The sequence below is a fragment of the Meleagris gallopavo genome, chromosome 2 (assembly GCF_905368555.1).
Source record: "Meleagris gallopavo chromosome 2, MGAL_WU_HG_1.1, whole genome shotgun sequence".
Classification (NCBI taxonomy): Eukaryota; Metazoa; Chordata; class Aves; order Galliformes; family Phasianidae; genus Meleagris; species Meleagris gallopavo.
The window spans coordinates 5,482,272-5,506,316 of record NC_139405.1 but is presented as its reverse complement, the minus strand read 5'-3'; the positions used below and the strand labels follow the sequence as shown (position 1 = coordinate 5,506,316).

Genomic DNA, 24,045 nt, shown 5'->3' with positions numbered 1-24,045 from the left:
TGTGGGGCCTCCTCTGCAGGGACCTCTGGGTAGAAAGGTAGAGCTGTAAAAGCTTTTCCCCGTTCTGTTCCCTGATCACTTGAGGGTTTTTGGTTTAGGAGATCCGTTACACTTGGTTTGTTTGAGCTTCTGTTGCTGTTTAAAAGATACTCAGTCCTCCCTGGGGAGTTTGATGTGTCAGAAGGCTGACTTGGAGCAGCCTCAGAGCTGTGGCTGATTTGTAGTTGCTCTGATATCCTTCTCTGAGGTGTTCACAATTCTCATCCCTTCTGGTGGAGAGCAGAGAGGAGGCTTTGGGAACAGAAAATTGGATGTAGCAAATGAACACAGGAGTAAGAGAAAGAATGAGGTAAGGCACAGAGAAAAAGATACCAATAAAATAGAGACGTGCTACAAAGTGGAGAAAGACACATTGAGAGAGATCTAAAAAGAAGAGAGAAAACTAGAAATGGAAAAGTAAAATAAGTAACAAGCTGAATATCCAGAAAATAATCCCATGGTACATCCATATAGAAAGTAATCTGTTCATTAAATACTAGCTCTCCCTTTGCTTAAGGCTCTCTTATGAAATTGCAGAGAATAGGTGATTTATTTCAGCCAAAATTACTATAAAAATAAGGAAGATATACTTTAAAAAAAAAATCAACTTTGTTGTCAAATCTCTAAATATTTAGCACACGCTATTAGTCAAGAACAGTTTATTAAAATTGTGGAAATCTTAGTACATCTTGAGAAGTTGAGGCCTAAGTTACTTTGTTTAAACTTCAAAAAGTGAAACTAGGACAGTTTTTTCTTTCATTACTTGCTGCAAAATCAAGTCAGGTGCAGCCACCACACCGGCTGCAAACCCATGCCACATTCTTCTCTTTGATTTTTCTCATCTGTGACAGAGAATTCTGGTACAAAGGATCAAAAGTCAGACATGTCCTTTGAAAAACGAGAAAATTCAGAGTTGTGAAAGTAACATGAGAGTTAAAGAAGACTGACTTTTTAATTTAATTGTTAGCATTTCCCTAATTTTCTTTTTTCCCCTTTTCCCCCCCATTTAAATATATCAAAACACTGAAGTACAAAGAGAATTTGGGATGAAAGATTAAAGATGACTCAGCCTCCATCAATGTCTGCTCTGTTTTTCTTTTTAAAAAAATCTTTTACCGTATTGTAGGCACTAAAACATAGATTTTAGCCACCAGAAATAATGAGATATTTCAAATCCTGTAGATTTTTGCTTGATGTAGGAAAATGGCACTTTTTTTTTTTAATGTTTAGGCAGCATAACGCTTTGAACAATTTCACGCTTCAGAAGTGACAAGCCTACGTGGCTGCATTATGTGGTGTTTTACCTTGGACCATTCCATATTGAAACATCATCTGCAAGGTACTTCGCAAGACTTTTATTAACATGTTATGTTTCACTGCAAAAACCCGAAACTGAATTGTATCCGGCAGGTCCCTAGAAAACTTCCATTAGGTGAGTGAAGTGTCCCAACTGAATATAGAAATTAGAGAATACCCTTCAAATGAGACTTGTATCCTAGAAAGCATGAAATGAGAGTGCTCCCTGTCCCAGGCAAAATCTATCAAGGTATCAGGGCCCTCAGGTTATGCTCTTGGTTTCCAAAACACCAGTCCCCAGATTTGCATCTCTTTCTGTGGCTCAGTAGCTGAAAGCTATGTAGATTCATGGTTTTACTAAAAGGGTGTGCTTTTGTGTAAGTTTTGCCAGAATTGGGTGAATCTGAAGGTCAAGGAGCTGTAAGGTAAAGAAAGGGCTCTTGCTGTTCTACCAGCTACTCTTTCCAGTATTAAATGCCTGCCAATAAGAGAGCTAAAACCAATCTTGTGATTGGAATGGGATAGAAATACAGGAATCCCGTAAGCTGTTTACAGTTTGCTAGGATAATACTTGGTTGGTCTGGAGCTCCTTTCACTGGAGGATTGGATCATATTAATCTCACAAATATTCTATCGTGGTAGGTAGATAGGTATCATTAGTTAGAGATGAGGCTGCTGAAACACAAGCAAGTAATGTACCCCAAGTAATATGAGACCAGAAATAAAACACGGCCTTTATTTATTATGAAGAAATTAGGGAATAAATTGCAAATGACTGTTTGCCTCTCCCTGAGCCTGCTACTGCCTAGCAACGATTGCTAGATAGGATAAACATCATTAACTGTAAGAAGTTCAGTGTCTAAAAAGATATTAGGAGTGCTGATAGGCAGTCTTGAGATGACTGTACTATTTTAAAGGATTATCTTTCTTTGTATTTTGGGTCTAAGGGCAGTCCCAGTCTTGCCCATGGTATGTGTACAAATGCACACACACACTACTTTCTATTTGATGGATTTTGCTTTATCATGGTGCTATAGTTAAGTACGGTAGGGAAATGATTCTGCAGCCAAAATAAAAATTAGAAATCTTGTACACTGCATGCTGGAGCTTCTCAGGAAATCATTCTAGCTCACTGTTCCTGTCAAGCTGGGGAATATGCCTGTTAATTTCCCATGACAGAAAACACATCACCTCATCAGCAGCCCTAGAAAATGACAAAATGTCCAAACCAAAAAGAAGCCTGACTGCCAAACACTTTCATTTCCACTGCTGCAGGAGGAGGGGGACTGGAAGAGGAGGAGGGGCATGCTGTAGAAATTTCAGGAAAGCAGAATAATGCACCTTGCTACCTGTAGTGTCCCCTTGTTATGCTTTATATTACTGCAAACCCTTCATCTCTCAGTCAAGATGTGACCCTTCCAGAGTAACTTTGAGCCAGAGGGTACACAGTCATTTAATTCTAAAAGAGTAATTTATACTCCTGAATCTGGTGATTGTAAAATTCTTTTTTAGTGTTTGTGCTGAGGCAAACAGCTCTGTGCAAAATCTACACCTGCAAATATCTTAGGTATTTAAGTGATAAGAACAAACGTGATTCAGTGACATACTGCACTGTGAGTATTAACCTGTAGCAATGGTAATTTCATCTGAAGCTACTGTACAGGTCCTTAAAGTCTTTGTAACACTACTAACTGTAATACTACTGCTTTTTTTTTTTTTTTTAATGAACAGGAATTATATCAAGATGATAACATTTTTATAGTCACTTTTCTTATTTCTGGAACTCATGAAGGAAAGTGTTTTTCCTCCACGATGAAATACTACATTTGTAAGTTAGTTGCAGAAAGAAATGGTGTGTGTGTATGTATTTATGTATGTATTTACCTCAGGTAAATATATTAATATTGTATTTTTATATAAGTATACTACAATGGATCAGCTTCCTCCAGCAATGAAATTACAGTCACATTAAGGACTAAATAATTCATGTTGCCGCATAAATAGTTCTGGTTCTCATGTTGCAAAGGTAATTTTCAGACTGTGAACTGGGTGGGAATTGGTGTTATGGTATCTCTGTAAGCATTTGGACAGCCTGAAACTCGAGCCTGCAGAATTTTGGATGTCTCCTTTTTGTTTTGATGTGTATTCAACTCTGCAGTCTGACAGTGCTTCTGCTGTAATGGCAAACAAGGAAAATTAAGTTAGCAGTGTATTGTAGATAACATGTTTGCTTTTGTATCTCATGGGATATTTGGCATGAAGTGGAGTAGGAGATATGGGAATAGCTTAGAGCTTCCAAGGTTGCTGAAATGATGATGAAGCCTACAGCTGGAGGTTTTACTGCTGTGTGGTTGGGAGGTCATTTGCAACATAAATGCTTTCCATTTTGTTTGTGTGATGGACCCCTGCCAGATGTTTGGCTGAGAGGAGCCAGAAGACCCTTGAGAAAGTGGCAAAGCAGGGACACAGTTATTCCAGAAGACCCAAGGCTATTCACCTTCTGCATCCAGCCCCATACAGGCGGTGACTGCTGTAGATTTTTTTTGCAGCATATCCTCTGCAGAGTGCAGGGTCTTTCCAGGTACATAGATAGCTGTACTCTGTAAACGTGTATTGCAAACACAAGAAACGTGCATATGTTTGCCTAATATGTTTGGCACAGTGGCATTCTGGTCTGGATGTAGGTTTTTGTTAAATATCTTTCTCCAAGCCTGAAATATTCAGGTCCAGGTGTTGATCAGCAGTGAAGTTATCATTTTCTTTTAGGTCCTCGTTATAAGTTGCAATGCTTCAGAGCAAGGTTGGCTGAGATGCTTCTTTTGCATATTAAATTAATGACTGCAATAATGAACTTCAGTTGTTTTGGTTTCAGAGATTTGTGCATCCCAAAGACGTGGGAATTGTGGAATATTAAAACTATGCGATCAGCTACTTTGGTTAGAATGAGTTTATCAAGGTTTGCTGTTATTAGAAAATGCAAGTAAGTGTTTTTCTCCTAAGATGTATTCAAAAAGCTAACAGCTTTTGAAAACACCTTGGAGACCATTGCTCATCCCAAAGTTTTGTTGAATGAGTCTCTCAAAATCTGTTAAAATCAAACTTCATTAATCATTCTTCGTTTAAGATGGGATACTTCGTTTTGACTGGATAGGGTTTGTCTAAGGAAGTGCTAATAGTGATGTTTTTCATTTGAGCAAATCTGCCTCTACTTAACTGACACTATTTTAAAATTCTATAAATAAATATTTATTATTTATAAATAAATTGAAAAACAGTCTCTCTAGGGCCAAGAGGGGATGCTGGTGGTAGCTGTTCTATCTTACCTGTTTCTAGCAATTACATGATTCAATACAATTTAATAAAATATAATTTCTGCAGAGGTGGGATTGGGAAGCCCTTGAAAACATTAGCACTTACATTTCTGTGTAGGTTAAGGTGAGAGTAATGCAGTGAAAATAAGTCCCAAGGACATAATTAAAGGTTCTATTCGACCATATGCTGCTTGTCCTGGCAACATGAAGAAGCAGGCACACATGGTTGGAGAAACCTGAGGAATATAATTGGGTCCAGTCGACAAATCTGATGTAAAACAGACATCTCTTCTGCCTCCTCAGATGCTCCATGTCAGTTGATGCTGCTCATGTGAAGACACTTTGTTAAAATTATCCATGTCAAAGTTCAACCAGAGAGTAGGGATGAATTTTTGTATTGCAGAATTCCTCTGTATTTTAAGAATAGCTACATTCAATGTTAATAATGAGGTTCCTCATTTAATTCAGTGTACTACAGCTCCCAGTAACCAGATAAATTCTCTGCAGTCGTATATATGCCAGAAATGATGCATCTTGTTTATTATTTCAGTATTATCCTATAGCCCGGGGAATTCATGCACGAGGCATTACCCTTGGGTTCTGCCTGCAAAACAACTCCAGCGATAGTGATGTGAGGTTGCATATTTCTATCTGCAGTGAGAGCTAGAAAGCAATTGTATTGAACTGCCTGTAAATGCAAACACAAACTGCGTGGAGAAGACTTGTGCACCATTCCCATGGTTTGGCAGACTAACTTTATTGGTGCTTGTTATCACCTCTTGAGTCGTGAGTGTGTTTTCCAATAATAGCTGCCTGGAATTTGTTGAAATGTTATATTTGCTGATGTACAAGAAAGGAATACACTTCTTTTGCTGTATCCTTTACTAGAGTGGCTTGTTACAGTTCCTACAGGATGAAAAAGAAATGAAAAAACAGAGCTTCGAACAGCTCTGTATCGAACTCCTAGAAGTCCTAGACAGATTTTTAATGTAGTAAATAGAATTTTGCATGTTTGTGTGGACTCTCTTCAGAAATTAAAGTCATCACCTTCCTTTATGGACATACATTTGCACGTGTTTGAACTCAGTTGAGCTGCGGCTCTGGAGGCGCCTCTTGTCATCATTATAGATGCCATTTCCATGGATGTGCATGCTCTTTCTCTCCCCCTGTTGTGAAGATAACTGGTAGTTTAAGGCTGGATGGAGATACTTCAGGTCCTGCTCAGGAGTCAGCTGGCAATCTACTATTACTGTTTTCCAGAGCATAACGTCATGATGACTTTTTAGGTGCAAGAATGTTATGTTCATGATCTGATAGAGAAGAGGAACAGGTTAAATGACAGTATGGTTGGATACCACAGTTTTTAAGAGACTGAATTTTTTATGCAGTCATAAAAAATGCAGCATTCCTGAAGAGATCTTTCTTACTTCTAAGTAGATGTTATAACGTTAGATTCAATTTGCTGTAGCAAAAAAAAAAAAAATTATATATGTGACATCTAATTCCTAAATTTGCTTCCTGTCTCTCTTGCGTGACCAAATACGTTGTTATTTTAGCAGTGCTGTGGACCAGATCATAATGTCAGTAGAAATGCATAATGGGATATTTGCTAACAGCATATACTGTAGCTCGTGACTAGTTGGCTTTTTCTTCTTTCCAGACGCCTTGTAGTTTAAAGAGGATTTTCTCATTTTTATAATGCCCATTCATCCTTTAATATCTTCCAGGTCGCTACTTTAGAATTCCCTCCAAAGAAGCTCTTTGGAAACAAGGATGAACGAGTGATTGCAGAGCGACGGAGTCACTTAGAGGTAACGGCACCTTTCTCAGGGCCTTCTGAAGTGTATTTAGGTGGAGCACTGTCTGCTTGACCAACAGAAACTGTTCCCATATGATCACACTTAAATAGCCTACTTGTAAGTACAGAGTTACTTGCTGCTTCATTTAACACAGGAGATGGCAGCAGTAGATTGCAAAGTAATGAAGCACGCCTTTAAAAAAATCCTAGTCTGGGGAAAAAAAAAAAAAAAGGACATCTCTTTAGAGGTACGTTTATTTAGGGGGGAAAGGTTGCAGATGAGGTAAGTGTTCACTGTAGACAGATGGTCTCTATGCAAGACGAGATTAAAAAAAACAACTTGCTACTTGAAATGCAGTTATCTGAAGATTTACTATTTTATCGTAGTTACTATAACCAAATAGCTCATGACAGAAGGAAAGCAATATATAGGCACCTCTGAGCTTTATTTTATAACCCAGTTTGGAGTGTATTTTTCTTTGAATTCATTTGAAAGCTTAATTTTATGGAGGATAAGATTGACAGAGGGTGGGGTTTGGTTTTTATTGGTTTGTTCTGCAGTGCTGTGTGGATGGCACAGTCTTCACTCCTGTAAAAGTTTAGGTCTTTATATTTCCATACTCCCTTCCAAGTATTCGAAGGGAGCGTTTAAACAGGAGGGAGAACAACTGTTTACATGGGTTGATAGTGATAGGACAAAGGGAGATGGTTTTAAACTGAGATGGGAGGTTTAGGTTAGATATTAGGAGGAAGTTTTTCCCCCAGAGGGTGATGAGGCACTGGAACAGGTTGCCCAAGGAGGCTGTGGATGCCCCATCCCTGCAGGCATTCAAGGCCAGGCTGGATGTGGCTCTGGGCAGCCTGGTCTGCTGGTTGGTGACCCTGCACATAGCAGGGGGTTGGAACTGGATGAGCATTGTGGTCCTTTTCAACCCAGGCCGTTCTATAATTCTATGATTCTAATGTATACTTTGTTGCAGCCTGAGAGCAGAAGATGGAGTTTGGGGGAAGAAGAGGAGGAAACAAAGACTAAAGCATACAGTCTACAACTATTTTGTATCCACATGAGGATTACTTGATCATGAAAGTCATAAAGAATTACTTTCTTTGTAGAGCAGGAATAGTATTAAGTAGAGCTTTAGAAAATTTAATATAAAAGTATATTGCTTCCAACTGGAATCTTTTCTTGCATGTCTTGATTTTTTTTTTCCCCATGTATTTCACCTTCCCTTTGATCCACAAACAAAACATCCCCCCACTGTCTTTTGATGTGAGGTTGTCTTACATATAGCACAAAATGTAATCTTTTTTTTGTTTCATGTCCTTCATAGAGGGCATAAAGGCATGGCCACATTCCAGTCTAGTACTCAATTTGCATATTTTTGTACCAGTAAGAAATTTAATCCCTTAATCTTTCTGACCTTCTATTGATTTGCTAACCAACTTTATTGTAATGTTTCTGAATGTTAAAACTCCTGTGTATAGTGATGCTTTGATCATGATCATGTAGTAATCATAGCTCTCAATATGGCTAGTTTTTAGCTTTAAGTTGTATCTATTTTAGCCAAATTATGTCATTAAAACTTTATTACCAATATATTCTGTAAATATTATAATTCACATGAATATGTTTTGCCATATGCCAGGCAGAAGTGCACTAGGCCGTGCCACTCAGTAATCCTGGCAAGTCTTTCTGCATTAGAGAAACATAAGATCTCCAGTGATCAAGAGAAAGTTACATAAAGAGAACAGGGAACCAAGCATTACCATCCTTGCCATGAGGAATTTGATGCCATAAGCTTGTCACCAGTTCATGAAGATGGCAAAAATGCCTTAAGTTTGGATCTCTGTTCCTGGCATTTAATTTTATCCCCTGTGTTTTTTTTGCAGTGCTCTGCTCTGGCTTTGCACTTTAGACCAAAAGCTGATGAACTTCAGATAATGTAGCTGCAGCTTCCTTGGCAAAGCAGTGGAAGAAACCACCTATATTGCAGTTGTTTCCATAGTCACATAAGTCTTTGCAGACTCAAAACACATCTTGAATTATACTGGGAAACTATTTGGCAGACAAAGAGTGTGTGATAATGCACCATGGCACAGGCAACTGCTTCTATTTAAAATGCTTGCTTTTACTTTCTCACCATGAACCATAAGCAAATGTAAGTGGGCTAACCTGAAAGTAGAAAGTGGTTGGATTGCCTCTGTAAGGGAGTTTGGCTTTTGAACGGGGCATGTTTCTCATGTGGGAGTTCAATCAAATTGAAGGTGGAGAAGTCAGACCTTGATAATGAGCAGAGATGGTTAGTGTTTATTCACTTGGCTTTCATACCTCATAGCATAGCCTGATTTGCTGAAAAATCTCTTGCAAGCCTCACAGGTGATGTTATTCCAGTAATAATATCATTTGAAAACTTATTCGATTGTTTCACATGATTAGGCAAGAGCTAATGAGTTAATACAGCATTTTTAAAGCAAAGCTCAACTTCTAGGCCAACAAAAATGTATATTCTTATCCAAAGTCCAAGCTGATTTGATCGACGGATAGTATGTGACAACCTGACAAATGTCAGTCTGTTCTGAACAAATATTCCATGTTCTAAGGTCATTAGTAGTGCTGTCATCCCTGTGGTGGATAACAAAGGAATTACTCTTCTCTTTCAGCTTTTACATTAGATATTTATATGTTTGGAACAGGCTTTGTGTTATTTTTCCTGGACTTCTTGGATTAATTTTGGAGTGGAACACTAGAGCTTTGGCCAGCCCAGGGCATTCTTGAGCAGCATCTGTGAGGAGAAGCAGTTTCTCATTTAATTCACATTTTTTTCCAAGTATGCACACAAAAGAAAATTCAAAATCCAATGCACACCTGTGTAAAAGATAAAACAACTGAAGCTCTCATTTCAGTCAAACACCTTTCTAAAGTACTTGCTGGAATTAGCAGTGGGTTACTGAAATGGCCTCATAGGCTCTTTTCTTTATGTCAAAGCTAAATTGCAACTCGATCTGATTTGGGAAATTAGGCAGACTGGGAGTTCTTGTAGAAGCAAAACTACTCTTCAACTTCAGAATTAGCTAAATGTACAGCAGAGTGCTACTTCTATTGCATATATCTCAGCATCTGTTTTAATTGCCTCCCTTTGGCTGCAGTCAGGGAAATTTTTCCTTGTGCCTAATTACAAAACCATTTGGCCAAAATATCCTTTGTGGGGCCCATAGCTGTTTAGGAAGAGTTTGTTTATTTCCAACACTGCACCTTTCAGGTTCTAGCCACAACAGGAGCAGAAGTACTGAAAATAGCAGGAGGGCTTTTGTGGCTGTGCTCAGTGCAGCTGAAATGCTGGCGAGGATCTTTTGGGAGGGCTGCTTTGTTTTTAAGATTACCATGTAGTATTACCTTGTTTCACCTTCAGTTAAGAAGCAGGCATATTATTTTATTTTATTGGAATGAGTCTTTGAGCAAAAGACTTCAGGGAGCCCCCGAATTATGAGGGTTTTGATTTAAAATCACAGTGAATTCAAAGTTTATCTAAAACATTGGGTTCTTTATTTCTCTTTTTTTTTTTTTCCTACCTAGTACAAGTGCTTAATAACCAAAAGCTTCACAATACATTGTAGGTAAGAAAGTGCATGTTAGGTGTGATGTTTTACTATGAGATGAACCTGGAGAGAAGTCTTTGATATACAAGATACATATCTGCAAGGTAAAGACTTCTACTTTGATGCTTGTTGGTATAATGTGATCGTTTGACCAATGTCGCACATTTCCATAGAGGTTTTGAAAAATAACCTGCAAATTGGCACAGGGGTCTCACCAATACATCATGAGAGTAAGCACCTAACTTGTGTTTAAAATTACCTGTCCTAAGTGCCCTGTTGCAATCTATTAATTTAGTATTTCATCAGGGACCTGTTGCAGGGCAAAACTCTAAATTAATTGTTCCGCAGTCTGAAGGCTGTAATTTCACTTCAGAGCCAACCTTGCTTGATTAAATCCGCCTTAAATGAAACAGCCAAGAATTCTTTTGATTAAAGTTAATGAGTAGAAGTTAGTGTGTATCTATCCTTTCATGCAATTAGAAACCAGTAAATAAGGATATAGGATCCCATTTTTTCCCTGATGAAATCAGAAGATGTATACATCCTTTTTCAGTTCATAAGCAAAAACTTTTTAAAGGAAGCACACATCACAGGAGATATGCTGCTCAGTGGTTGTATCTGTTTCTGTTTTATCTGCCCAGTACCTTTTATTACTGGGGGAGCTGCTGGATCTGTGGATGACAGTAAAAGGTTTTCCCAAAATCCCAGCTGCCCTGGATATTGCATTTTGCAGGGAAATGACTATCATCCTTCCCTGCTTAATTTTCTTCTTCTCATGGACACATCCTTTGTTCTAGTAAGGCAGATCAATATTAGCCCTGTTTAACCATTGCACAACCAGGAAAAGTGCACAAGTAAATGCCTACACCGACATAGTAGATAGTTGTGTTTCTTGACTCCTTGCTCAGAAGCCTTGTAGCCATGGACCCACTGCCTTTCTCTTCTCCTGTTGTCACCAGTGTACTCAGAAAAGCACAACTGCTAAGCTGACAAAATCCCAGCAGGTTGTTACTTGAGGGGCTTTTTTTGTTTGTTTTCCTTCAAACCTCAGCCTGTCTCCTCTCTGTTAATTGTTTCACTTTCCCTATCCTCGCTGCTGCATTTCCTCAGGTTTCTTTGTGGACAGCAAGGGACAACAGACAAAAGGCCTGACTGGGGATGCGCCAGCAGACAGCACAACAGTTGGTAGGAATCATGCATTTCCTTCTGCTGCTCCTTGCAGAGCTCAGGGATTGAAAGTAAGTCAACCTGTACCAGCAGAGTAAAGCAAAATCCACTTTGAATTTTGAAGAAGCACATACATCTTTCTGTCATTCTCTGTCCTTTTTTTCCTTCTTTGTACTTTGAATCTCTTTAAGAGATAGACACGCTCAATTTATTTAAAATTAATAATGCAATTGTCCTTAACCTCCTAACTTCCTGGTGTCTGATGAGGAGTTTTTCAATGATAGGTGTTAAAGCAGAGTTAGAAATAAATCTTGTATGAACTGCATTATTCAATTATTCTGTCCAGTCCTGAGAGAGAACTGGCTGGTGAAAGCAACACAGGCACTAAACAGAAATACTGCTGTTCCTCTGTCAGAATTAAGGTTTCAGAGTAAGATTCTTTAACTTAGAGGCCAAATGTTTTGTTTTGTTCTTAACTTGTATTCTGACTTGCCTTCCTTTGAAGGCAGTAACTCTTTTGTACACAGCTCTAAAGCTGTAGCCCCTCCAACTTCTCCCTTTGAAATGGGTTTCTGCTCTTTTAATGTGACTGCAAGAATCTGGTTCTTAAGCAGAGCACAAAATACTGGAATGAACACCTTTCATCAAATATTAATTTGTTATTGTTATTTAAATGAATTACTGGTTTGAGTTCACACCTCAGTGCGAAATAGCAAAAGAGATACCTGAGAAAACATGGCAGAATACGTGTCCACAAATTTGAGCAAACTGAATGTGTTCAAGCTAGTTTAAGACTTAATTTCTCAAAGCTCGCCTTGAAGTTGTGAGGGCAGAAACATTGTAATGAAATTTTAGGTAATTCATCGTCTGAATATTCATTATGAGAGAGGAGACGGAGAATGTGAGCACATCTTACCAGTCTTTTTTCATTGTGCATCCTTAATCTTTTTAACTGAGACAACCAGCTTCATGCTAGTTACAGGTGAACTGATGTTATATTGCAAAATCCCTGTCAGGTGTGGTCAGTTGGTCATTTCTGTTTTTCTTAACACGGACACCAGTCACAAAGACCTTTGAAAGCTACTAAATGTGTGTCAGTTCAAAGTGACCATTCAAAGGAAATTATTAGGCCCTGGTATCAGCTTACAACAACATCCCTAATACCAGAGCTTTTTAAGAAGGGCTTTAAAGCCAACTGCTCACCAGCCTGGCTCTTGGAGATTGAATGCTTGCACACTTGTAAATACTATTCTTAGAAACATTTCAGTGAGATGGACTTCAGAAAGCACACAGAATATATTTGATAATCATTGAAGGATAAAAGGAAGCCTTTCCTTTTGTTATAGACGTGACTGCATACCATACAACCACTGTTGCAAAGCAAACTGCTGCAAATGGCAGTGTTTGATAATCTTCAAGAAGATTGTTTCATATCCATAGTCTGAACTACATTTTAGAGTGATGATTTTAATTTCCCAGTAGAGAAAAAGGAATGTAATAAAAGCACAGGAAGAAAATATAGATGCATCCACAGAGAAAAACAGCATGCGTTTGGGAAGGGGGACCAAATGTTGAATATCAGTGATGTGAAATCCACGTCAAGCACGAGTTTCTGGATTAGGTGTAGTCAGTCTGCACCAAGAGCCTTTCATAACCTCCAATAGCTATTTAAAAATATTTTGAAAGAAAGCTAACTGCTTTTTGGCAGCAACACTGAAGTCTTGCCATGCCTACAGACAGCAAACATTTGCAGTTAACCACTGGAGAATAATTTCCCATGTCAGGGTTAGGGCCTTCAGCATATCATCAGGGCTGCACAAGGCACCTGGTTCCTCTTCTTTGAAGTGGCAGCCCTCATGTCATCGGTTTTGGGTGTCACTGCTTCTTGTGTGAGGTGACACTGGCTTCAAAAAGGAAGTACATTTCATTTTACTGATTGATTAGATCCGCTAGATACAAATAAGTAGAAATTAGGATGTTGCATGCATCAACAGTTTATTCCAAATCGATAAAATCTTACTTTGATTAAAAGCCATGAATCTCAGCCAGGCCCACAGCAAATGGTGCTAGACTTATAATAGCAGCAGAAGAGGAAGATTATAATTTGGAAGAAGTGAAATAAAAGCCTGGGGTTGTTTTATGAATGAGATCAGATCAAGCTTCATTGCAACATGCTGCTAGATGCAGAAAGAACAATAAATGCAAGCAACCTCTTGGCCTCATTTGCTCCAACTCAGTGGCTCATTCAAGATCAGGTCTGAAACCCTGTTTCTCAGAGCTTGCTAGAGGTAACTTCCATACAGAATGCTGTATGGAACTCCTTTACAATAACTCTGGTGTTTCTCTTTTAAGGTGTACAATTTCAGGTCGTACCTCAAAAAAAAAAAAAAGGATCTTTTGTGATAAAATGCTCATCTCTGTTGCAAACAAAGAATTAAATAGAATGTGTAACTCTGGGACCTATTTTCTTTTTTTTTTCTTTTTTTTTTTTTAGAGTATCAAAAAATAAGGTACGTTTATTCTGATTTAGTTCTGAACACGTCACAGCAGCATGAACTCTACTTTAGCTCTGCATCATAATGAGTTTTGCTGTCAGTTCTGAATAAATCTCTCAGCATCCTCCTGCAAATCAAGTGTTGTAGTTGTGCACCTCGATCGGTCTCCGATAATGGCACTTCACATTCAGATGTGGGTAGATGAATAAAGGGAGTGCTACACCAAGGACACTGGCTTGAACTCATTGCTATACCTTTTCAAAGCAAGAGTATCAGTCATTTTCCAGCATACGATGTCACCAAAGGAAGCAGAGGGTGATGCATGTCAAGTGCTTTGGTAGCTGTTTGCCAGGGCCACTCCAGCAGATGACACGTTGTCGCTGCTCACCCAAAGATGTGTGATAAAATCAATTCTGTTGTTATTCTTTCTGAATAGATTTTGACAGGACTTGTTTTGACTTGTGCTCCAGAGAAAAGATTGGTCTCCTTCACTAGCTGGGTCTTTTTGATCTTTTTTTATAGCCTTTTACTTCCCAAAGCAGTATCACACTGATAGGCCACCTGTAAATCATAGTCCTTACTGGCCTTATCTTTTCCTTATTTTTTTTTTTTTTTGCCAGCCTACAATTCCATTTTTCATTGGAGAAGCCGATGAATAGGAGCTTTTAGCATGCAGACGTTGTGAGAAATATTAAGTCCTGTAGATTTAAATGAATTTCAGGTAGAATAAGATTGTAATTTGGGAAGTAGACTGACTTCAGCAGTTAATTCGATGCAGCATAATAGTAATTCAACATAATGTGCTCATGCCATTAGACTTGCACAGAAAAATGCTCTAAATAGGTATAATGAATAGTTTGGATTTTGAAAACCTAGGAGAGCAATTTCACCTTGAATCATAACTGGCATCTCTCAGAATGGTTGTACGTTACGAAAATTCAAAAAGGTGTATGCATTCAAGTAAATTCCAGTACCACCCTGGGTAAAATTAAATTTTAGTGGCACTCAAACACTTCTGGAGATGCTATAGAGGAAACTGTAATCCTGATTCAAGGAATCTGCAACATGCTGGGCTTAAAAACAGAGGCAGAATTTCCCAAGGGGCTAAAATGCAAGTCCTGTTTTCTTTTATTAATGGAATTTAGATACTTGAAGATCTCAATTCTTTCTAGCTTGGTTCCGAAGTCATTTAGGTACCTCTAAATGTGCCCAGAGGGAAGGTGTGGATAGAACTGCTGCTTCTCTCTTAGCCCTGGGTTAGGTCCACCAGCAGCACAGATCGCTGCAACATTAGTGGCAATGCAGTGCCTTACAGCAGCCATGTACACAAGGCTCCATAGGTCCTTTTGATAGCTCCAACAAAAGCAATGGCTAAATTCCTGGCTATGAAAGCAATATCTTATTTTTATAGTTCCAGCATAAGTAAATGTCTTCCCTAACAAATGAGCTACATTACATTGTTTGATAGGGTTTTTCAATCATATCTCCTCCTATGTAGTTCTTTAACAAACAAGTTTGCTCTAAGAAGCTAAGAGCTTGCCTGTGTGTATCACAGTCTAATTGGCAAGATATTTGCCAGCTTATTAAAGAAAAATACATTATTTCTGTTAAGGGAAACCCCTAAACAGGGGTTTCTTAGGAAACACAGCCAGGCTAACCACACAGCAGCTGATTTCACTGCAACAAACGTTCTGCTCCCCACACAGCTGTCTGTCTGCCTCTTCCCCAGCAGCACTTACTCCTGTGCTTTCAGGTTTTCTTTTTACCATTGATAAGAGGACATGAGAGCAAAGACTCTTGAGGAGGCACCTGGAAGTTTAACATGGGAAGCTTCCGTTTTGGGGGCAAATTTTTGCTGTGTGAAGTTGTATGTATAGGTGTGAGGCATACAAGTATGGGGTAGGATGAGGCAATATTTGCTTGGGAAGGCCTTCATTTCTGCCTAACTACTAGGTGTTATTATCTGTAAACAGTCTCACCTCTGATTAGGCCTAATCAAAGTGAACAGGAAGGATTTGATTAAAACAAGTCAGTCCTTTATTCTTTGCTTGTATAATGTGAAGCCAGTTAATCCAGCCCTGAGCCTAATTAATGTCTGCCAGTCTGAAGGAGACAGCCCTCTGCTGAATATTCTGGCTAGCAGTTGTGATTTGTCATTTTTAAACAATTTTGAATCTGTCTTCATTCCCCTGAAAAATCTCCTTGTGCTTGCACAAGCCATGTGAGACCAGAGCAAGGCCTGCAATGCCTATGGGACAGATAAATTCTGGAGGCCTTTATTACCTCTGACTTCCCAAGGAAGCTCTGCAGAACTTTGACAGTGTCTCGTACTATCGTTTTTGTTAGGAGAATTCAGCCAGCCTGCCTGGTCTTTCTGCAACAGATACCGGCCCTGGTGATCATGCTGTAATTCTAGAAGCTTTCATTCCATATATTTCACAGAACTAAGATCCTTTAGGCACAGGGTAGTCTCCCAGGCACTAAGTCTTTCCTCTCTGTTATGAAATCACAACGGCACGTAATGACCTAGGGGTGTGTGCAGGAGATGAATGTGTACAGATACCGAGGTGACATTAGATATATCCTGAAGGGCTTGAAATACAACCTGAGGTATTGATATTACCTGCTGTCCTGCTCACATATTTTACTGAGATCTGCTTTATGATATCTTATAATATATGTCAAACTGCTGGGAAAAAGAAGTGAAGCCGCATATTTTCCTCTTTTTAAAAACAACAACAGCAACAACAAAGCAAGCAAAATCACAGAAGGCCAAAACACTCATGAGCAGTTCTATCTGCCGGGTGGAGAATGGCTGGAGGTGATGATACTAATCGTAGTCTGTGTACAGTCCCCCTTACTTCCATGCTGGTTTACTGCAAAGCAGTGCCACCTTTATTTTATATTCTTGCTGCCTGCCAGTTCTTTCCCTGCTCGTTCATATTTAACAAATCCAGAAATGGATCTGAAAGTACTTTTAGAGAGCAGTCAGAGCATTATGCTGGCAATTACTCACACCTAATTAGCCGGTTAGCCTCAACAGGTCCCTCAGGGAAGGGGAGATTGCTTTAGTGGCAAACACAGGGCAGAAGCTTTGCTGTGATGAACTGAATTGTTCATCGAGGACTGAGCTATCCTTGCAGAGAAGCCTGCTGGAACTGCTGGCTGGATGGAATGCCTCTGTTTGGGCAGCTTGAATCCCCCTCGCTGTATAAAGTTTGGATATTTGGCAGAATTTGGAGAACCTGGTCCCTTGAAACTCAGTTCATATCAAATCTTCCTATCCCTGTCATCCGATCCTGACCCAGGTAATCCAGTCCTATTGGTGTTTAAAATGTGATTTCTGTGTCTTGCAGGAGGCAGAGCCAGCTTAGCTTGCCACACTCTTGCTAAGGGCTTCTTTGTTCCACACTTGATATAAGCTGGTTGCAACCACAGCTTTCCTCTCTTGGCAGCCTGCTGATTCCCTCTGACTTTTGCCAGCAAGGGAAAAAAAAAAAAAAAAAAAAGACAAAAAACCAACAAGCCACAGAAGAAGCAGATCCAATTAGGAGTTTGAATCCTATTTTTGTTGGGCAGGCATAAGATCTCTTTGGATTCTGTATATAGCATCACCCCAGACAGGGCCCTCTGCCAACCTGAAGTTGCCATGAGACACCATCTCCTGTCAGAGTCGTTTAAGCCAGGCTTTTTTTCTGTCAGTAGAGGTTGTTGTTAGCAATGATGGCTGGCATTTCTCTAGCTCTTCGTATTTGAAAAACCTCCCTTGAAGTCTTTGTTTCTCTCCTCATCCAGACACCAGTGAATGGTCTAAAATAGAAAGTTGCTTAATTTGGGAGAGGGCCCCGAAATGTTCATTTTCCTTTGCATATGGCTGACAGTTTCTTTCTAGGAGACAAAGGCAGGAGATGGCTGATTTCTGCAGTAACGAGGGGCTCCTGCAGCAGGCTTTGCCTTCTGAGCGGATCCTTACTTCTGTGATGGCAGATTGGCAGCTAAGCATGTTCCTCGTTCTGGGACAGACTCTTCCTCAGGAATAGCTGACTTTGTGAACGTTCTCTCTGAAATAGGTGCGATAATTGTAGCATAATGCAGATTTCCAGAGTCAGGGATGTGCTTCAGACTCTTTTTTTTTTTGTAATCAGATATCTTTCCTATAGAAAACAGCTGCTGATACCTGCATATGCTTTGCTCTATGAATAATTCAAATCAAGATTTGATTTAAAGCTTGCAGCACTTAACACTAGTCAACAGAATAATTATGTGATTGATGCCAAGGGAAGCTAGCATCTATATTAAAGGGAGAGAAGAGCCGATGCTAAAAGTTAGATGAGCAAGTTAATTATTCCTGCCTCTGCCTCTGGTGACCTTCTGTGACCTTGGGGCAGAGATTTTTCACTGTCAGGTGGATGTGTGGGTGTCGAAAGAAAGGGGGGAAAAAGGAGCTATTGTTTCAGAAATCCCCAAAGCTTGGTGAGTCTTATTTAATGAAAATTTGTGGTGCTTTCAGCTCTGTCAGATATCAGTGGGCGGTATTTAGTATGCTAATTGCAAAGTATTATATTGAAAGAATTTAAAACTGCTTTTTGGGGGGTTCTTTTTGGAGGAAATTGCTAGAAACAGCAGCAGGGGAGGGTGTTCCAAATTCCTTTCACTTTCTGGAAGTACCGGAGTTGATGAGATTTGAAACCGACCAAAGTTTAATGAAAAATCCAATTCTTCCTAAGCTCTGCTATTGGTCTCTGAGGCTGTCGCTGTTTGTAATGGATTATGAGAACAATGTCATTGAACTGAATTCTCCTTTAATATGACACAACTGAAAGGATGATAAGAACACTTTCACTTGCGAGGAAGCTTTTTGATTGTAATAACTTTAATAACTTTAAATTAAGTTATGGATTTATGTTAAAATATATAAAATTATGAGGTCCCTACATCATGATGGAGTGCAGAAATCATTAGAATGACTTTGCTGTGCTGATGGATCAAGCCTGAGATGAACGCTGGTCTACTGATAAAGAAGTGAACCTTATTAAAATAATAATTTTTAGTAAGCTTTCAAAACGGTTACCATTTTGCCTTTAGCATAATTAAACTGGAGGGAAAGCTACTCTAACCAGTAAGGGAAAACTTTGGGCCTCTCCTGACTTTCTCCTGTCTTGCTTTACTTTCTAATGCTTGGAATCCAAGAAGAAAGCTTGCAAGTGTGATAGCACAAATTTTAAGATAAAGTCTGTTAAGATTATAATGCGTGCCAAGAGAGGAAAAATGCTGCTTTTCCTAGTTTGACTATTTTTTTTTTTTTTTTAAACCTGGCTTTCTATCTTTACAAATCTCACCGAGTGTCTTTCCATTCTGTAAACTGCAGTTCCTGGATGTATGTTTAGGCTGAGTAAGCAGTATGGACTGTTTACAAGTTACCCATTTTATGCTCCTGCTATACTGCTGGGGTGCTGTAACCCTGCCTTGAGACATTTACAGATTTGCAATTAGGATGTTTTCTGGTAAACCAACAACATAGCAGGTGAAGTGAAACTCCTAAGCACATTTTGAAGAATACTGATTACCAGACTAAACGTGGAACAAACGACTGTAGGCCTGAAAGGCTAACAGGCAAAAATGAGTGGACACGACATTTAGAGTATTTGCAGCATTCATGTAGCTTTTTCTTTAAAAGTTAATCATGCAAAAGTGAAGTTGTTATAAAATAGAGCTTTTTATACAAGGAAAAATGATTTAGATGCTATTCGTGAAGTGCTGGTAGGATGTCACAGCATTAATTTATATAAAATCTGTACGTGTTCCTACATTGGCACCCTGAGCTTGCCAGCATCAAAGACTTTATTTTTTGAAGGGAGCACATCAAAAGATACCAGTGTGCTTCTCACCCGGTTTTAACTCAGCACAAACAACAGCATTGCTCTGTAAACAGAGAAAAATCATACCTGCTGCTGGAAGTGAATTTAATATGAAAGCTCTGAAAACAACTCTCCCTCTGCTCATTGGTTCTCAGCAGAGGAGGTGATCTCATCTGAGCCTTGCCACTCCAGCAGCTTCCAGTGGCCTCCTAGGCTGCCACAAAGTCCATATTGAGTCCCTTCCACACTTCAGCAACGTTTTCCCTCTATGCTCCTTGTTGATGTGGCCCTGCTGCTCTCCCTGCCTGCTGTCCCCTTCATTCTTTGCCCATTCTATCTGAATGAGGGAAGCTTGTTTCCATGCACCAATAAGGAGCTCTCTTTATTTTCTCTACCACATTCTTCAACTTTGTCCACACTGCAGCAGACAGGGCAGAGCAACCTTCCCCCTCACTGCCTCTCCACAGCCCTTTAATAGGGGCATACACACTAATTGTGTGAGCTCTGTTTTCCATCCACGGGAATTAACTCCTAATCAGCGTATCTGGGCAGAGCAGCCTTAATTGCACTGAAGCAACAGCTTCTTTGTGTCAAGGGCACATCAGCTCTGTGCTGTGCTAACATATCAGCATTGCAAACAAGGGCAAATGCAGATATGGGATTTAAAAGAGGGCTAATTTGTTCAGAAATGGTTGTTGAAGAGCGCATAATGCCAAGCCATATGGCTGGAAACCTTCACAGAAAATGAATTCCATCATAATCTGGTATAGTCTGCTTGTTGTCATTTTCCCAAGTATCTTCTTCATGTTCAAAGAATCTGTGATATTCACAGAGCAACTCCTGCATGCAGATCTGGGGAAATAAGTATACCTGCTGTTCCTAGTGTTTCCCTGTCAGATAAGTGTACGCTTATAGCAGAGGGATTTTATTTATTTATTTATGGCTCTTCCGTTAGAGCTTTTGTGCCAAAACAATGAGTAATGGCTCTACAGCAAAGGCATGACACTCAATTATCTGGCCATACAGACCGAGGTGAAGGCAATAGGTCTTATAATGTCTCCAGTGAGAAATTTTGGTACCTTTGAGCCTTCAGTAGCCATAAACTGAAATTACTGCAGTAACTTTTCAGCACAGTGCTAAAACTCTAATGGTATGCTATGTTTTACATTTGATTTTCCACCATACTCATCCTTCAGGCATTACTGGACTGGGACTGCTTTAAAGGGCCCTACTTTGGGAACTAATTATGACAAATGCTGATTTGACATCTGTTGCTCACTTTAAATTACCTCTTAGGCTGTTGGAATTCATCTTGAAGGTATTTTTGTAATGAATATTTTTCATGAGCTCTAATACAACCTGTGGGAGATCTGAATAAAAAAGAAAATCCACCAGTCCTGCCAAGAGAATACCTTACGTGCCAGCTGCTACTTTTTGTTGTTGTTATCCTGCATTCTGTGATATTAATATAGCTGGTTTCCAAGGTACTCTAAATATATAACAGGCTGTTATATTATGGAGAAATTCTCCTTGAGAAGTAAGTAACTAGGACTGCTTCCTGAACGGTCCTCTTTCATAACCCAGAAGTTGCTGCATTCAGATGACTAAACCTTGTGTTTTTTGTAAGTTATTGTGCTATTCTGTCTTGTAGATGTATTTCCCACTGCATCCCAGATTAGTGAATAACTTCTCAAATTGCCTTTTTCCGTGGTCAGTCCGTACAGAGCAAAGGTGTTCAAGATGAGATTTCCCTTGCAGCTATTTGGGTGACATTTGGTAATGTTTTATCACCTGCCTGATCAACATCTTACCTACTGTGACCATTCAGAATTTATAACTGTGGCTTATTAAACTATGCTAAATGATTGTAATAATTCAACCCATATGCGAAGGAAACCCCATCAGGTTTCTGAAAGCTAACTTTGTGTTAATATACATCTGTCACAATTTCTGTGGATATAAATTGATGCAAGTCACGCAGCAGTTGGTGAATATTAACTTTTGGGAAGAGGAATGCTTCTTACGTGTCAGACTTTTTTAAAAATAAAAAATGTTCAGAGGGCAACTCAGTGAAAAGATGCTCTTATGTTCTGAGATGCGATGGAAGTCATACAATATTTGTGCAGATGGCCTTGATCAAAACAAATCCTTTTCCACACGAGGTTCAAAAGGCTTGATGAGGAAGATTCTAAAGTCCTTTTGTGTCCATATGTAGTGAAATTCTGCAGAATAGATTTGAGGTTTGCACCTGCTGCAGTGTTTTGTAATGCTAGACAGCAGTATTAGCAGGTCATGATTAGCAGAAGCATTACTCTAGTGCAGAATAAAGCAGTTAACAAGCTTGGCAGGGAAAGAAAATGGGAAATATTTATTTTCTACTTTTCCTCATCTTAACATGGACATTTCAGGAGATGTGTTTTATGATTGATTTAAATGCTGATGGTTACTAAAAGAACTCAGTCCACGGAGATGTTATTGTGTGGTTTTTTTGGTACTGCTGTTTGTTTAATTTTTCCAAGCATTTGTAATCAATTTGACTTGATCAAGAAAACCTTACAACATCTTGCATTTTGTTCCACAGACATACCTCAGGAACTTTTTCACTGCAATGCTGCAATCTCCATCATCTCCGCTGCACATTGATAAAGTGGGGTCGACTCTGTCAAAACACACCATCTGTGAGTTCTCACCGTTCTTCAGGAAAGGAGTTTTTGACTATAGCAGTCATGGGACCAGCTAACTTCTGTGCCAGGGCCCTCGTGTCAGAGGAGCACAGTTAGTGGTGCCTTCACTTCTGTGGTATGAGAGAAATGAAGGAGAGGAAGAAAGCATATCTTCTTTCATGGCTGAAAAGCTGCATCAAACCAACTCTAGCTAAAGACTGCTACGCCCTGATGCTAGCTTTAGTTCTTTCCCACTTCTCATATTAGTGCCTGCGTTTTCCTGGCATGAGGTACACAGACATTGCTCGTGAATTGCGCTGTTAATACTGTACGAAAGCTCTGACACTCATGCTGGGTTTGGATCCACTCCTCAGTGGGAGCACTTCTTCGTCTTTGCTCAGACAATTTGTTATGGTCTTGTGAGATCATCTCATGTTCGCTGTGTTGGCATGTCATACTGACAGAGAGTAGTTTCTGAGCAGCCTTTCTGTTTCTGCCCAAGCTGCTCCTTACGGAACATTTCCTGTTTTGATTTCTTACAGCATATTGTGGTATTTAAGGTAATGCTTGTACTCCACTGTTGTTTCTTTTTTTTTCTCCCAGAACGTATATTTTAAGTGTTTGTCTGTGTGATTTAGTTTTTCTCAGAAGATTTAAAGAGCCTGAGTGACTTGAATGTTTACAAAACATACACAGCAGAAAGAATATAATTTAAAACCTTTAAAAGTCTTCCACACTTGGGTATTTTGAAGCAGAACGAATCACTTGCTGTTAATTAAGCAGTAAAGGAAGCAATAGTTACTGAAGAATGCAGTAGGCATCTTTTCACGTTTTCTAATTACCTAGACCGTAAGTGGATACTGTGCAGTGTACAGAGCTCAGAGCTATGCATAAAGCTAACTCAGAGTGCTATATTTCTTTTTTGGAAAACAGCTTCTTCATAATAACATAGCACTGTAAAACCTGAACTTTATTTGCATCAGTTAAAATTTACGAGATTTTACTAATAGTACTTTAAAATTACTCAGGACATATTCAAACTTGCACATGTATATACAGTTAGAACTCATATTGCTGCAGATCCAAAAATATGTATACACTGTGACTGGAACTGGGTATGTGTACATGTTAATGTATAATTGGTTGTAAAAAAGCAGAATTAATCAGCTTTTGGTTATTATTAAAATGCATCCTGGAAGGTAAGTTTAGGAGTATGAAGCATTATTTGTGAGTTGCCATCATTGACCATTGGTAGGTCCTGGTAATCAAACTGTTTCTTGTTGTGGACAATGATTATTAAAACCTGAAGCAACAACATCGGTAACACATGACCTAAATTACAAAAACAGTAATGCTTTATGTTTAGTTTGATAAATAAAGACCGTTTTCCACTACTAAGACCATCCTGCTATGATAAGCATTTCAAATTTAGGAAAAAAAGAAAATAGGAAGAAACTGACTAAAATGGGTCACTTAAAATTTGAAAGTATTATGATTATTTTGCTTTTCTTCAGTGAAAACAGATGTGAAGGTAAAGTTTCAAAGCCGCCTCTCGTCAGAGTGATACCAGGGTAGGCTTAAATGTCTTTCAATATGTGTAACTCTACCCAAATGCTGTTAAAATACCTGTCTCTTGGCACCTTGAGTTAGGAGCCAGGTTTTTAAAAGCAAAGCATTCAGTCAAACCTGTTGATTCCCAAGCTGGTTTTTACATCCCTTATCCCAGCTGTTCCCAGTCTTCCTTGTGCACTTCCACACTGGAACAGTCTTTTCAACTGCGTACCATCGCTAACAGAGACCTAGCCTTGTCATCCTTCCTAT

The 24,045-nt window shown here is 39.2% G+C and overlaps 1 protein-coding gene across 5 annotated transcripts in view; it reads left to right on the top strand.

Moving 5' to 3' along the window:
* Positions 1–23,627, top strand: part of KIF16B (kinesin family member 16B) — a 135,284-nt gene extending 111,657 nt beyond the window's left edge. For 3 of the 5 annotated variants that reach the window (XM_085218745.1, XM_085218741.1, XM_085218742.1), the window contains 2 exons: positions 6,374–6,457; positions 22,143–23,627. In XM_085218745.1, the coding sequence (XP_085074871.1) occupies positions 6,374–6,457; positions 22,143–22,301 (243 nt within the window). In that variant the 3' untranslated portion in view covers positions 22,302–23,627. Of the gene's footprint in view, positions 1–6,373; positions 6,458–7,424; positions 8,040–11,151; positions 11,280–22,142 lie in introns of those variants that run through there. The other 2 variants (XR_014881825.1, XM_085218743.1) reach the window with 2 other exon arrangements.
* Positions 23,628–24,045: the final 418 nt, after the last annotated feature.